Source organism: Balaenoptera musculus, chromosome X (assembly GCF_009873245.2).
Source record: "Balaenoptera musculus isolate JJ_BM4_2016_0621 chromosome X, mBalMus1.pri.v3, whole genome shotgun sequence".
Classification (NCBI taxonomy): domain Eukaryota; kingdom Metazoa; phylum Chordata; class Mammalia; order Artiodactyla; family Balaenopteridae; genus Balaenoptera; species Balaenoptera musculus.
In genome coordinates this window covers 33,813,670-33,830,343 of record NC_045806.1, presented here as the reverse complement: position 1 = coordinate 33,830,343, position 16,674 = coordinate 33,813,670, and the positions used below count along the sequence as shown (strand labels likewise).

The 16,674-nt window shown below is 45.9% G+C and overlaps 1 protein-coding gene across 1 annotated transcript in view; it reads right to left on the bottom strand.

Annotated features, from left to right (window-relative positions):
- TSPAN7 (tetraspanin 7) overlaps positions 1-16,674 on the bottom strand; it is a 139,728-nt gene that overhangs the window by 12,481 nt on the left and 110,573 nt on the right. The window contains exons 2-5 of the mRNA XM_036840548.1: positions 13,032-13,220; positions 9,087-9,161; positions 6,033-6,128; positions 4,437-4,592 (exon numbers count right to left, since the gene is read on the bottom strand). Coding sequence (XP_036696443.1) covers positions 4,437-4,592; positions 6,033-6,128; positions 9,087-9,161; positions 13,032-13,220 — 516 coding nt within the window. The remainder of the gene's footprint in view (positions 1-4,436; positions 4,593-6,032; positions 6,129-9,086; positions 9,162-13,031; positions 13,221-16,674) is intronic.

Sequence of the window (16,674 nt, the reverse complement as noted above, 5' to 3'; positions counted from 1 at the left end):
GGCCTCAACTTGAATGTATGAAGTCTGTGAAAAATCAAGACAATTTCATAAACAGGGTAAAGAGAATTATTGTTTATCAAGAAAGGCCCACTAAATTGTAATAACATCTGAAGAACAAGAACAACCGAAAACATGTCTCCCATTTTTAAATTCAAAGTTTAATGATTTAACATTTCTCATAGAGCTTGTGAAAATTCTGCCAATGCTGTATCTTCTAATAAATGATATTTTATGCATTCACAGTCTGTTTGCCTAGACAAAGATGCATTAATTTAGCAGCAGTGCTTTGACACATGTTTTCAATGCAATGGACAAACTATGCTCCTTAGTTACCTGATGCAAATTTGAAGGCCGGGGCAGGGGTGGGAAAGGAAATGCATTATTGCTCATGGGAAGTTTTGCAATTTGATTCTCTCTTTATAGGAGAAGCTTGCTCACTGATTTCATTTCTACTAGTGAAACTATATATCACACTATTTTCCAAAAGGTAGTGGAAAGAAAGTCAGTTCGGGTTAGGAAGAAGTCAAAGCCAGAAGAGAGGTGGATATTCTAGCACTTTCCCAAATGGCAGCAGCTAAGATAGAGTTTTTCTGTGCTGGTCATCGTTCATTGCTGTATCTCCTCCCCACAGCAATGCTCAGGCCAGGGAATGAAGTTCAGACCACCGCCAGTGTTACATCAGCTCAAAATATGGAAACACAAACCCAGTGATAAAAACCAGAGAGAAGTGAGGTGGGCTATTTTCTTACTCTGCAAAATAGTTTGGGATAGGTGTTTTTGTTTGTTTTGGGGGGGGGGGAAATAGGGTTTTTTTCTGTTTTTTTGTTTTTGCTGTGAACTTTAATTCTACACATAAGGTGAATATGTTTTTCTAAAGTATGAAATCTCCTACAGTGGAGTAGAAATCAGAGTCAGTCACATTTTTTTTGAAAAGCCCACTCCAACCAGTAAGAGAAAACAGAAAAATGAAGTAAGGGCCTGGCATTGGTACAACTGTGGCAAAATCGTTCTCTCTAAACCTCGCTCCTCGCAGTGGGGTTTTGCTAACAGCAGCAGCAGCATTACTGGGGATTTTGTTAGAAACGCAGAATCTGAGACCTCACTCCAGACCTACTGAATCAGAATCTGCCAGGTCCCGGGGTTACCCATTTTTAATGAGTTTTAACGAATGTTAACAATATCTCCAGATGTTTCACGTGCCCATTAAAGTTTGAGAAGCACTCTTCGCTAAGAAAAGTTCCTCCACTCTTTTTCACTCTAAACAGAGAGCAAATTAATAAATTATAGCAGTAAGAGAGTTACTTAAGGTGAGAAGATGAAAGTGATTTAGCTTCTTCATTGTTGTTTAAACGATACAAGACCCAGGTTGCAATAAATGCTTTCCTTCTCCAGCTTTTTCTCTGTTATTCACTCTATGGAACCACAAGCCCATTTTCCAGGTCTCGGCCTAGCTCTGCAGACTGCCCGAACTGCTTTGATCCTACAACCCCAGTGCACGTCTGCCTTCCACCTCAAATTCTCCCCGAAAATTCTCTTATCTACCCACAGCGATCTCTTTTAATTTCCTAAAAGGAAAGCCTGATTGTCAGGTGTGAGATCAATCTACAGAGACCTGCTAAATGTCCTAGGAAACACCCAGAAACAGAACAGGTAATTCGCTCACCCTCTCAGCAAGTCTAAATCAACAGGGCCTCTGATGGGAAACACCTGCAAGTGGCAGGCTTTTCAGTAGCAGGAGTAGCATGGCTGCTTCCAGGCAGGTACTGGGAGGAGGTACCTCTGGAGCTGCCAACCAGAATAACTCTCTTCCTCTTGCCCTGGCTCTTTTAAAAAAAAGGCGAGGAATTCCTAGGGGGTAGGGGTCAGTCAATGCTATTAGCTAACTGAACCTGTGGACGTTTGATCATCGTGCTTAGCAAAACCAAAATCAAAGCTGTCCTCAAAACGAAACGATAAATATCCTGCTTAACCGCTCTCACCTCCTTCCTGCTCTCTGCCAGTGATTTGTACAAGGTGGGTTTCTCAGGCTGCCAGGTAAGAGCCAAGAGCCACCTTTCTGTGCTATCGGGGCACAGGGTTCAAGACACTAAAAGATCTATGGGGGTTTAGAATACATGTATTTTATATAACAGGATTCCACAGAACTAGGACATGGTGGGAGTTAATCTTCCTGGGGGAGGGAGTCAGTTTGGGGAGGCTAATCTTTATGAGCATCTACTATCACTACACATCTCCACCCCATCCGCCTTGCTTACCTTTTATAGATGAGGTGTCACAGACTCAGGCCTGGGAAATAATTTGTCTGAGAAGTTCAGGTGGGCATTAAATGAGAATATCTAATGAAACTTCCTATAGGCAAATTTCAGTTTTCATTCACTTTCTCTCCACAGAGGGAGCCAGGCTGGAGGGTAAAAGGGAAGTGGGAGAGAAGTATCTCTTCCAGGTATTTGAGGTACCCAGGAAAATGTAAAGTAGGATTGTCGGGGGGGAGGCTGGGAGTGAGGCCAATTTGTAGGTTATCAGTGAAGTGAAAAAATGCTCCCCTATCTTTCTGGAAATCACTATAGGATCTGCCTCTAAGCCTGCTTTTGAATACAAACAAAAGACCCTCCCTACAAGGACCTGCTGCATCATTTCTAATAAAAGGCACAGTGTGATAGGGTGGAAGACAAACATCACCGTTATTGTCGTGACATTTACACCACAGCTACCATTTAACATTCCAGTTAACGTTCATCTTGTCCTTACTCTCTGCCATGCGCTGTGCTTTAGATACTTTATCTCATTCAATTCTCCTATCAATCCTAAGGGGCAAGAACTGTTATTCTCTCCATTTTACAGATGAGAAGAACAAGGCTGAGAAAGGTTAAGTAACTTGATCAAGATCACACAACCAGCAAGTGGCTGAGCCAGAATTTAAACTGCAGTCTGACTCCAGACCCTGTGGTCCTGACTTCGAAGCCCTCAACTTTCACAAAAGAAGTAGTTTGGGTGAAATTTTCTTTTAGAAAGAAGGCTTTTATCAAGGTTGATGATTGCTGCCTCTACAAAGGGCCTCCTGAGGCTCTGCTGTGCCAGTATCTCACTCCATAAAGCACGTCTTGCCTTCTATACACCGGAGCATCCACTGAGCGCCAGGTCTGCTCAGCACTTCATAAAATGGCAGCATAATGACATATACGGATGCTCAGTGGAGGTGTCCGTGAAGAAACCAGAAGTCACCTTGCTGATGAGAGGCGAAGGAGGCCTCAAACTTTGGGTTCATAAAAAATTCCAGTCGGAACAGATGTTCTCTTAGCTCACACAAGAAGCTGTCTGTACTGAACATCTTATCTCACCACACCAACAGCCAAGTAATAAACCCAGAATGACAAAATGAGCTTCCAGAATATGGCAACAATGCCTTGCAGCAGTTCTGCTACAAATACGAACATTACATGGGTAAAATATAGAAACCATCTTAACATTCTTGTTTTGAAAGGATGGCTATCTTCTGTGAATTATTCAGTAGTTGGCCCAGATCCCCTAGAATTTTGAAGACCTTAGAAAACTAGAACTTTGGGAAGTCCAACGGTTAAGACTCCAAGCTTCCACTGCAGGGGGCACGGGTTCGATCCCTGGTCAGGGAACTAAGATCCCATGTGCCATGCAGCGTGGCCAGAAAAGAAAACTAGAACTTTACCTTAGTAAGAAAAGAAAATTTACCTGATGGCGGCATAACCACAGGTAAACTCAACAGTAGGGTTTTTTTCTCCCTTTTGTTTCAGCAAGACATAGTTTCTATCTGGCATTTCCCTAAATGTTTAAGAATAGATAGCCCTCACACACAGCTGTATCATGTCTTCATCAGTTTCTCTGCAGAGTGGAATACAGAATTGATTTTCCTTTTCTCTACCTAAGTTTCATTTCCCTCATTTCTACTATGTACTAACTTTCAAATTTCTCTTGGCCAGTTTTTTTTTTTTCTCTAATTTCTTTGGGAGTCAGGATGTTGAGAGTGAGTTGAAGTTGTTGATTTCTTTTCCCAATGCAGTGAACTCTCAGAAGCAGATGCTGTCTGTGAACTCGACTCCCTCTTTCCGCTGAGGACTGGCACCCAGCTGGGAATGATTTCATGTTTCGAAAGCATATTAAGCAGAAGACAGACACCCAGAAGGAAGAAAGGCCACATTCCCTGACATCAGCATCAGGGTCAACAGGAACCACTTGCTAACCCTTCCTAACTGCCTCGTAGAGTCTCGCTGAGGCACGGCTTTCTCCTTCAGAAGTGGGCAGCCCAAGTGCCTCTCCCTGGCCAGAAAGAACCACAAGGGAAGATTCCTGACTCTCTCCAAGACTACCATTTCTAACCTATTTGTCATAATTTCACAGAGACAAAAAAGCCCTCCCCAAACATTCACCACTGAGTCCCATCAGGGCCAAGAGGGAGCGAGTACCTTCTGGTTCACTTTAGTGGCGGCCACAGTCAGGTTGTGCAGATCCTGGGGATTACAATCGGTGTCGTTCATGCAGCAACTCGGGGGGATGCCGTGCTCCAGAAAGTAGGGGCTGGTGCTCCAGTTGGTGTAGTTCTGCACCCCACAGCAGCTCAGCTGTTAACGGGGAAAGGAAAAGAATTAAGTGTGGCAGATCAAAGGCACTGTGGTCTCTGCACTCAGCGCCTTGCAGCTTTTAAAAGAAAAACATGGGCCCAGGCCCTAAGTCGACAGGCACAGCTTTGGTGAGTCAAGATGAGCTGAAGCTCCACTAACAATTCTACTCACTGGCATACCCACGTGAACTCAGCGAACGAAGTGAGTCCTAGACGCCATATCGCGTTGGTTTCCACCTCCCAAAGCCAAGCAGCTGCTCTCTGGCCTGGCTAAGCATCAAAATCACCTGCGTGATTAGGTGCTGCTAAAGAGACAGACGTAGAGGTCTACTCAATCAGGACTGTCGATGGGGAGCTGAGGCCAAAATGGTTTTAGAAAGCTCTCCCCAAGATCTGTACTAATACGTACATAAATGGTTTAGGGGGAAAAAAAAGATGCACATGGAGGAAGAGAGAGAGTTGGTGTTGGTAAACTACAGCCCACCAGCTACCTGGTTTTGTAAATCAAGTATTACTGGGACACAGCTGTGCCTCTGTGTTACCTGTTGTCTAGGGCAGATTTTGTGCTACAAAGGCAGAGTTGAGTAGTTGTGACAGAGACTGCATGGCCTTCAAAGCCTCAAATAGTTACCACTTGATGCTCTACAGCAAAGATGTGCCAACTGCTGACATAGAGGATACTGAAGCAGATGGGGCAAAATATATCATTAATTGGTGAATCTGGGTAAAAGGGGTACAGCTCCTTGTACTATTCCTGCAGTTTTTCTGGGTAACTTTGAGATTCTACCAAAATAAATTACCAAAAACATAAAATTAAAAATACTGCTTCTGAAGTAAAAACGAAACAACACAACAATAAAAGATACCCCTCAACCGAAAACCTTTCCAGATGATCCTGACAGGCAGTCAGGCTTCCAGAGCACCTCCAGGCAGGAAACAACTACTTTCCTCATATCCTCTGCGAAGCACCAGGCAGCCTAGGCCATTCACACGCCTGCAGGATCCTCAGTTGCTCTGAGATCGGCTCTCCAACCCCACTGCACCGCCCAAGCCGGTGAACACAGCTCACCTGAGCTCTCCGCCCAGCCTCAAGGCACCCTTTCCAGAAGGCTGGTCTTAGGGAGCCAACTCGAAGTCAGGCTGTCCTACACTCACTGTTCCAAGGCTTCAGGTTTTAAGGGCAAACTAGCTCTCCTTGGGATGCTCACATCCTTACGGATGAAAAGCAAACCGGAGGGAGTGGTCCTTCTTGCCACTAATCACCTGGATCCCTGGACCCTGAAAAAGTACTGGATGTCCACTGTTGGAAAGGGAACTGGGCCAAGAGGCGGAGAGTGGGGATCAAGAGCAAACACTGCCAGTCTAGCGCCACTGGCAGCCCACAAGTCCAAGGCCCGACCTCTCAGGCCACTGCCAGCCCCATCTCCTTCCTGGCACTTACGCTGCGCTGCACGTGATCCACCGCCCGGCTCCTCTCGTCGTTGCCATTGTAATTCTGCATGGCGTCAGTGTAAGTCCTCAGGAAGGTGTCCTTGATCTAGGGAAGACAAGGAGCGATGTGGTTCTGGTCCACTGCAGCCCAGATGGACACAGATTCGTACCAACTTCCACCCCAAAATAGCCTCTTCTGAAAGTCTCCGAATAAATGTAGGCCAGGGAGGGCATGCCCTGTTTTCTGAGACAAAAGAGCTCAGAAGATTGGCCAAGGGGTTTGTTAGCGCAGGAGTTTAAAAAAATGTTCCCTTACCCCCAATCCAGAGGAACCCTGCCTAGTTAAATGAGCCACTGACGTGGCTAGTCAGATTCGGAAAGGGCTGTGATGGTTTTCTAGTTATTTTCTTGGAATTGGTTACTGCCTTTCTTTCTATAACTTTTTCTGCCCTTACTCAGAAGAATGCCAAAGGACAGGCCATTGTGTGTGGGGCGGGCAGGAAGACCGATGTTTTGACCAGAATCAGATCCCTAGTCTACCATACAGGAGTGGGGCAAAACCAGCTTTCACTTACCTGTCTTTATTGAGATGAAAAAAAGAGGGTAAAGGACATGGACTTTACTTGTTAATAAATGGTTAACAAAACCCTTTCTCCTTCTCTGTGAACACATTTGACCTTGGGTTATCTTTCAAGTTCTGTTTCCCTGGAAACCTGCTGAAGGCGGAGCATCAGGTATGTTACCAGGCAACCCCGCTTATGGTAAAAAGTGCCCCCTGATTGGTGAAATGACTCTGGCCTGGACTTCAGCAAATGACAGTAATTACCTGGTGGGAAGCTTAGGGCTAAATATGGTGACTCTTCTAACTAGGCGCGTTCCTTGCTGAGATACTGGACGCTATGCCCATCGGACAGTTACAAGAGATAAAGAGACACTATTTACATGGAGCTTCTAAGCCAAGGTGGTTGCCACACCCAGCTGTGTCCTCTCGTTTCATTGCACGTGCATCGTCTCTTAGGCATGGGCAGGCCTACACAGACTAGAGCCTGGACCACTTTGAGGACTCCCATTGAAGAAACAAGCCCACAGCTGCCCTGCCTGCAAGCTATGTTTCCTTTACTGTATCCTTCTCAGTCAGTGCTGCTAGGTTGTGACCTATTCTCATCATGTGTGTTTGACTCTTTAGCCAAACTCAAGACCGCTACTGGTGGCCAAAGAGTGGCACTGCAACCCCCAGCCACCACTTCCCTAAGTGGTTTTTCAGTGAAAAGAGGTTAGGCAGGTGAGGATGTTCAGGTCCTAGGTATCAGGAACCATGAAGAGAAAACCCCTACGTGGAGCCCGGTCCCAGCAGCACATGGGAAGGAAGTAGGCAAGGGCTCAGGTTGGAGCGAGCCAGGCTGGGCCTGGGGTTCACACATGCATCGGGGGCACCTCTAGGCCGTGACTTCATCAGGTTTTACCTCAGCTGAGAATAAGAATGGGGGATCTAACTCTGGATGCAGTGCCCACATGAAATGGTTCTAGAAGTCCGTCTTGGCATCTGAGAAGCCACATCTGGTAAAGGGGAAGAGGGGGCAGAAAGCGCCTAAGGCAGGCTCACTGGGAACTTGACTTGGCCAAGCACAGAGGCACGGCCTGGAAACAGGTGATGCCAGACTTCAAGAGGCACAGTTATCACACTCGACCTCACTGACTTTCCCACCTCCATCTTGCTATTTCTTTCCATTCTAACACATGTGTAGCTGCTTCTATCTTTACTGTTATTTACAGGGAACAATAATGAATTTGGGGAGTGGGGAGTTAAACCAGAACTGTACTGTAGCGTATACACTTTCTGACCTATCATCAGTATACACATCTGAAAAGTGATACCACGGCAGCTACAGACAGCATGAGAGCAGCTTGTCCCTGCATTAGCATCTATACGTTGTCCAAATAGAGCAGCCTCAGTGACAGGACATGGAAGGATGGCCACATGTGACAAAGGACAGGTGGGAGTGTCCTTGAAACTAGCAGTTTTGATCGCAAAACCGGATTCAAAATAATTTTCCCCAGCTGTAGAAATCTCAAATTTTACATGTAAATAGAAAACAAAGCGCAGCTTTGTAGGGGTTTTTGATCATGACTGTCTTCTCTCCTTTTCCCACACCACCAAGCGGAGCCACAGGGCTCCTCACCACTGGGGTGTGGATTTTACCCCCGGGCGGCAGGGGGCGCCCCGCAGGGCCTCTGGGGAAGAGACAGGAGAGCACAGGCTGCTTAGGGGAAATGTAGCACTTTGCCTTTGGCCAACAACTTGTTTGGCTTGCCTCTGGCCTCTGAGAAATCTTGATATACGGATATACACTTGTGTCTTGCTGAAGTGGCTACTTTTAAAGTAGTTAATCTATATGGAAGGTCACTTTTTTAAAACAAGGAGGAAGGACTTCCCTGGTGGCGCAGTGGTTGAGAATCTGCCTGCCAATGCAGGGGACACGGGTTCAATCCCTGGTCCGGGAAGATCCCACATGCCGCAAAGCCACTAAGCCCATGAGCCGCAACTACTGAGCCCTGCACTCTAAAGCCCGTGAACCACAACTACTGAGCCCACGTGCCACAACTACTGAGGCCCGCACGCCTAGAGCCCATGCTCCGCAACAAGAGAAGCCACCACAATGAGAAGCCCACGCACCGCAACGAAGAGTAGCCCCCGCTCGCCGCAACTAGAGAAAGCCCGTGCGCAGCAATGAAGACCCAATGCAGCCAAAAATAAATAAATTAATTAAAAAAAAACCCAACAAGGCAGAGAATCCTTTCATGCAACAGCTATATAAAGAAATAGAGTGAGGGTCAACAACTAAGTTTTCAGGTTTGGCGAAATTCCCGCCTGTAGAATTTTCTGGGCATTTCAGCTCATAGTCCATGGCATTTGGAAACTAGCAAATACCACTGGAGATGCCAGCTAGCTTCTCTGCATCCTTTACACATTCCAAGACGTATACTCCAATAAAGATGTTTAAAAAAAAAAAAATCCTCCTCCCAAAGACCCTTGAACTGAGTTCTCCACTTGGTGTATACTCACCTCGTGACGAAACACAAACCCGGAAATGCCAGCCACGAGTTCAGCCAGGAACACCAGAGACAGAAACATGGCATACTGCAAAGCAAGTGGACAAGGGCACAGTCAGATATGGCGGGGGGGAAGAAGAGTGCTTCTTTGGGCTAGGTCCCTTCTTGTCAGGGGGAATTAGACAAGTCGTCATATTCCCTAGAAGGAAAAGTGGAAAAATCCTCTTCTCCAGATGTTCCCATACGAGCCTCCATAGAAGCATGTGTCTGTTTAACATGCGTAAGCATTTGGGGGCACACGGGCTGAGGACAGCGCATCCAGGGACCGGCATCATGCCTGTCAGCTCAGCTCAACCAGGAGAAATCTGGAAGGGCTTTTTACAGCTAAGTATCCACTATTCTTAATGTTAGGCTCCTCGAGGTAGAAAGTACTCTGGAGGGCACAGGACACAGTTCCACCCTGTCTGTGAGTCCTTTAGACCACTTTCCTCACCAGGGTCACCTGGCATCTGCCAGCTGAGACCACCCCCTCCACCCGCCCATCCCTTGCAGCTCATTCAGGTTTTAAACTGTTCCGATTGCTAGAAAGGCTTCTGCTTGGCCACAGTCTGCCTACTTGTAAATTCCACTTACTGGTGTTGGATCTGCTTTCAGGAGACGCCAGAACCAGACTGACCTCTCTTCCACGCCACGGCCCTTCGTCTGTGTGAATACAGCCATGGAGGGACCCGGCTGCTTCTCTCAGTTCGGGCAACCCCTCCTGTTTCCTTAAGCACATCTCCTATGAAGTGGCTTCAAACCCCCTTCCTTTGGAGTTGTATCCCTCGCATTCTGACAGGGCGGCCCAGATGTGCACAGGCCGACGTGATACCCTTCCTCGCTAGGGCCTGAATGTGGCACCCGCAGCAGTGGGTCGCTTACCTCTCTTGTTCTGTGGAGTTGATAGCCTTTTGAAAAGCAAATCAGCTCCGCTGCTGACGAACAATGTTCGCAAGCATCTAAAACCCCCAGTGCTTCTTACACATTTCATGCTTCCTGTACTTTCCAAGTCGATTGTGTGTGTGTGTGCGCGTGCGTGCAAGTGCCTAAGTTCAGGGATATTATATGGTACTTCTGAGACATTAACGGTTTCCATTTTTGTGACTGAAAAGCAGATAAAAGGAAAGAGAATTGATTCCTCTCCTACGAGGCATACGTCTTAGAATCTGCTTCTTCTCATCTCAAAATGAAATACAACGCTCCCGAATGTCGGGAATGGCCCTTGGTGATGCCCTGGAATTTGAGTACACTGCACGTGGCCATACTGCTTACTTGTAAAGTGCACATATGTCTTGTAAAGTATATATGTGTGCATGGGATCTTAAATTATTTTTCTCAGCCAGGGGCACATATATTCAAAGGAGGAAATACTGCCTTAAAATGTTGGTTTCGTTCAAAATATTAATAAAAGTCTCTCCGCACACTGAAAGCACAGACACTAAAGTATCAAACACACAGTTGTGAATAGAAAGCTCCATGTACACGACTTCTCTCTCTCAACTTGGTACAAAATGCAATTAGAAGCACAATTTACTCTAGGGAGACTCTCACCCCAGGCCTAGACTCCACCAGAAAGTCCTGTGAGAAAGTAACCATCAGCAGGCAGGTGGGAGAAAGAACTTTTGACTCTGTGGTGTAGCTCTTAGGAAAGAGGCCACGGTTCTGGGCCTCCATAAAGTGAAAAGAGTTATCTTCAATTGTTTTGCAATTAATGAGGTTAAATGAGGACTGTAAGATTTTAGATGGACAGCTAATCAAGTGACTTCTGCTCTGTTCAGCTAGATCAGCAGTTTCACGTCCCTGGGAGGCTCTCTGCTTCTGGAAGCTTCCAGAGGAAAGCTGCTGCTCCTCCAGAAGGCCTGCTGGGGAGAGCCTGTATTAAATCCAGGTGGCAGGGTTCGAGTTTTCTCCAAATGAAAATACTGTAGTAGAAATAGCCCTGGCTTTAGAAAGAAACCTATCTGGTTTCCCGTCCCAGCTCTCTGCACATTAGTTGTGTGAACTTGGACAAGGTATTTCACCTCCAAGTCTTTATCACATAACATGAAAACACAACCTGAATTTTATGGCGGTGGTGAGGAATAAATAAAATGGAGTATGCACACAGGACAACATCGAGCGGGTAAAAGGAACTAAATGATAGCTTTTAGAAGACCAAAACCAACACCAAGCCCCCCAAACTTCTCTACTCGCCAAAAGGGTCACTTGCTAGTAAGCTCACAAGTGTCAGGAGAAAATGGCAGCATGGTATGCAACCTTCAGAAGAAGCCAGAGATGACTGTTCCATTGTTGCATGCCCACTTCTGCCTGCTTCAGTCATAGTCTTTGGGCTGGAAGAAACCTTGGTGGGTTAGTCCAATACTGTACTTTCATAAATGGGGACAAAGGCCCAAAGAGGTTACATCCTTGCCCCTCAAGACTTAAGCCAGTGAGCATTAGGGTCAGTCAGGTCTCCAGGTCTCCTCCCTTCTTGTTTGGACAGACGGATTTTTAGCAGTCTTTGTTTTCCATGCCTCTGGAGTTAATTCTTCCCTTGCTACTCACTGTACTGAAGAAGAGGGTCTCAGCACTGGCTGTGCAATAGCACCCCTGGAGAGCTTTCAGCAAATGTGAAGCCAGATCCTGACCACCATAGCTTCTGGTTCCATTGGCTGGGGGTGGACCTCTGGCAGAGGTGTTTTTAAAAAGCTGCCCAGGTGACTCAGGCACTGATCAAAGTTGAAAACTACAACACTAGACCAAAGGAAACACTAGCGCCTATGAGAAGTACTAGAAGGTAGACTCACAGTGCTCGTGGAGGTGACAGCAGCAGAAGTGCCTCCATATGGTCTCACTACGGCTTTTCCACCAACCTGGAAGGATTAGCTGTGGCCAGGGTATCAGCTTCCCGTATGGTCTTCAGGACAGAAAATGGCCAAATCAAGCACAACCTCCATCAGGTTGCCAACAAAGAGACTGACCAGTGCCCATTTGGAAGGTGCTTCCTTTGGAGTGAATCACCCTCACACCCGTATCTGTCACTAGATGGTATTATGGGTTACTACAATCTAGGGCTAAACAAGAAAGGACGGGCCACCCAGCACCGAGGGAATCTCTACTCTCCCCTTTCAGAGAACAAGACGTCTGAAAGAAATCCTTTTAAACAAAATTTTCTTTTGAGGAGAGGCCCTTGCTGCCTTTTATCTGTGAAAGCCTTCCACATAAACTCTTATTAATGAAAAGCATGGGCAAGAGACTAGAGAATTAGGCAACTGGTCTACCAGAAAGTTAAGACTTGCAGCAGCAGCCTTTCAACAGCCTATCCTAACCCTTTGGGAAACATCACTGCTGTGTCTGTCCTATTAGAGTAAAGGTACCCAGCACTGGTCCTTGGCCCCACAGCAACCCTCTGTTGAGTGGGGAAGCTCTGGCTTAGCTCAACTCCCACTGCACGGAGCCAGGCTGCGCAGGCGTAGAGGAGAGCGTGCCCGCGCATCCCAGCACAGCCCAGCTCAAGGACGCAGAAAAGTATTTCTCCACTGGGAACTTGGACGTGAAAGGCTGCTTATGTTCGGGGTGCTGCCTCACCCACCAAGGCTGCACATCACATGCTTGAAAAGATTTCTAAGATAGAATTCAAAACTGGAACAGGGCATCTTGCCACGAGGCTATAAATGGCTTATTAGAACCGCTGGCCACTGCTTTGTCATCATCTACCTTGAGGGACCAGGACGGGATTTTTTTTGTGTCAGGCTGTATCTGGGGTTGTTTCTCCCTCTAGGGGATTAAAGGGTGGGTTAGGTAAAAGCCTGGACTAAAATTAGAGTCAATGACTATTAAGGACTCGTCTGTGGCTTCAAGAAGGGCCACTTTGCTTTCACGTGATTTCTATTTTTACAAAACAGAATCAGAAAGTAGTATTATATTGTGACCTACTCACCAGTTTCAGCATCCATGGGCTACCACGGCATGTGGCAAAGCATCCAAACAGGCCAAACACGACAATAGTGGTGCCAGTTCCGATGAGCACATAGGGAGCATTTGTGGAGTTCTCGGCAATAAGGGAAATATAGGTGCCAAGAGTGAGTTTGCCCCAGACTCCAACGGCCAGCAGGATCACACCAGTGATCTGAAAAGAAGCAGGAGTGAGAAGTGTGAGACTGCTGCTGAGAGAGGTGAGAATCAACACAGAGCAATGTGGCCGGAATCTGAAGACTCTAGTTTCCGGGAGCAAGCAGGCACTTGCTGTAGGATTCCCTGAAGCAGTGGGAGAGGCCAGAGCCCATGAACTAAAGCCACCACACAGTAAAGACACTTTGATTTTGGACAACTAGATCTGTCCCTTACACAATCCCATATGCAGGTACCATATCAACTGTAAGTCAAGCCAACACTAAATAACTTTAAAAAAAAAAGCTGCTTAAAAAGTACATCCTAGGGACTTGCCTGGTGGTGCAGTGGTTAAGAATTCTCCTACCAATGCAGGGGACACGGGTTCGAGCCCTGGTCCGGGAAGATCCCACATGCTGTGGGGCAACTAAGCCCGTGCGCCACAACTACTGAGCCTGCGCTCTAGAGCCCACGAGCCATAACTACTGAGCCCGTGTGCCACAACTACTGAAGCCCGCGTGCCTAGAGCCCGTGCTCTGCAATAAGAGAAGCCACCGCAATGAGAAGCCCATGCACCGCAACGAGGAGTAGCCCCCACTCGCCGCAACTAGAGAAAGCCTGTGCACAGCAACGAAGACCCAACACAGCCATAAATAAATAAGTAAGTAAGTAAGTACATCCTAATACAGGTCTGAGAGCCTTCCCGGATCTGGTCTGGGAGCTGCTGCTCAACGCAGAGCTGGGCATGACTCCAGTAAGAATGTCAGCCGCCCTCTTCAATGGCATGTGTGTATATGGAATATTTTAAGGATATCCTACGTGATGTTTTCAAGAACAAGGTGATCTTCTTTGACTATCATGACGAAAATCTCTACAAAAGCAAAATATTGAAACTATTTTTGAATCCCTATTGATGTGCTGCCTTATTTACAATATTTTATTCACTGTAAAACGACAGAAGAATCTGAATAGTGCCTGGGATTAGCTGTACTACGATTTGTCAAGTCGCGCTGATCGGCCCGAAGGAAATCCCCACAGTGTGTCTGAACCACAGAGCCTTGCATCACTCGGGCCCTTACTTCAGGGCATAGACTTGGAGCTGCGCGCCATGCCTGACTCTCCATCCCCTGCAGGCCACACACCCCAGGAGCCTTAGCTGCTGAAGCCAGTGGCTGACTTTGTGTCTCTAGCTCCCCAGCCCGTCTCTCCCTAAGTTTACCAACAGCTGAGCAGCTCATTCGAACTGACATCCCTCCAGCTGCCACCACTTCTGACATCTTATGAGGCTCGAAAAAAGCTTGGATGTCCAAGGAAGCCCTCCCCCAGTTTCTCCCACCCTATCCCCCGATGCCCCACACCAAATGCCTCAGCTCCCTGTGCAGCCTGCCCATTCGAGTGAGGAGGCAAATAAAAAAGAACGAAATAATGCCATTTGCAGCAACATGGATGGACTTAGAGATGATCATACCGAGTGAAGTAAGTCAGACAGAGAAAGACAAATATCATATAATATCACTTACATGTGGAATCTAAAGATGATACAAATGAACTTATTAACAAAACAGAAACAGACTGACAGATATAGAAAGCAAACTTATGATACCAAAGGGGAAAATGGGGGATAAATTAGGAGTTTGGGATTAACAGATACACACCACTATATATAAAATAAACAACAAGGACCTACTGTATAACACAGGGAACTATATTCAATTATCTTGTAATAACCAATAATGGAAGAGAATGTAAGAAAATGATTTATTTATTTATATGTAAAAAAAAAAGTGAGGAGGCAAGATGAGAAACTGGTGAAAACCTGTATGACACAAATCAATACCCGCCTTTCCAAGGTTTCCCCTGTCAGTCAACAAACACACTTCCTTAATGTCCGTACGTGAACACATACCACTACACGAGGAAGCAAATGGCTGGGCCAATGGAGATGCCTAGGAGCTTCTCTCTGTACACTTCCTTCTGCAGTTTGGAGCCATCAAGCTCCACCATCAGATTGTTTCTCTGTGCAGGAAAAAGAACAGACCCTCCACCTTTCCCCATATCAGCCGAGAGTGGGCTCCACCGGTTTGGGGGATGGGATCAGTGGAAGCAACAAGAGCTTCGTGAAACTCCCCTACCCCCATCCCGATAGCCTCCCTACTTTGTAGAACCATCACCGTGAAAGACAGAATTAAAAGCTTTAAAGTAGAAAAAGGTCGAGGAACTTGTGCTACTTTTACAAGGCAAAGGTGAAGGAATGTGATGCAGTCTTGAGGAGAAAGTGTTTGACACTAATATTTGGGAGAAAGTGGCCCAGTGGAGGTCTACCGCCTTTGAAAAGTCAAAATGGGCATGGCCTTAAGTGAGTTAGGAAAACCAAGAATGCATTTGTTGCCAAGAGCTCCAAGTCCTGTACTGACACCTGGTGGTTGCTAAAGAAAGTACCTTCCTTGAACACCTCTGCCATACTCCTCCAAATGGAAACAAAATGCTTTTCCTCCACTAAAATCAAAATTTAAGAGTCAACTCTCTACTCATTAGGGGTAAGAATGCAGTGAACATTAGGTAGAAAGGACAGCGCTTGAGCTATCTTTTATTACTCAACGCTTAGCACAGTGCCAGGCACAGAGTAAATGCTTAATATTCATTGACAAATACATTTCATTCCTCTGGGTCTTAGACCTCTATTTTATAAAATAGGGTCTTTCACATGCCAAATACTTACAAAACTTCTCCATCAGGTAAATACTGAGAGGTAACTTAACATGAAACCAAAGAGAATCTTTCTCCCCTACTTCCCTCTCTGGCATTAACTGCCTAAAGCTGTAAATATTACAATGTAAGTGTACTGAACAAAACCAAAAAATTTAAACTACTCATTGTTTAGGCTGAATATGTCTCATCCAGACACCTGCAATTTCATATGACTGCCCCCAAAGATTCAGTAACCTTTCAGACATACACTGAGTAGCTGCATTCTATACTCTACTATTGTCAGTCATTATTGGAACACAATGGCTTTAATGAAAGTGTCTATTACTCACCAAGTATAAGAGTCCGATATTATATTTCTGTCACCAGTAATTTCATGAAGTTCACTTACTACCCTAACAAAGATTATATGCAGTATGTCAAAGTTAACACAAATCCTGCTTTTAAGGCAAACAATATTAACATTTTTATTCCTTTTCTTTCAAAAAATAATTTCTGCAAATGCAGTCATCGCTTTGTGTATAAAACCTCTCCTCATGGAAAGTACAAAGCCTATGATGTCAACTTGTTAGAATGTTCATATAATGTAAATTACACAAATATTCTTTTTTTTTTTTGCAAAAAGACTATTTTTGCAGACCTCCAAGGGTGCCTCTTAAAGATTGCCAGTGGGTGCAAACAAACACAACACTGTGGGCACCATATTGCTTGGGAAAAAAGCCACCCAATGTTTTGACCTTGACCAACTCAGACATCCTCTAAGGAAC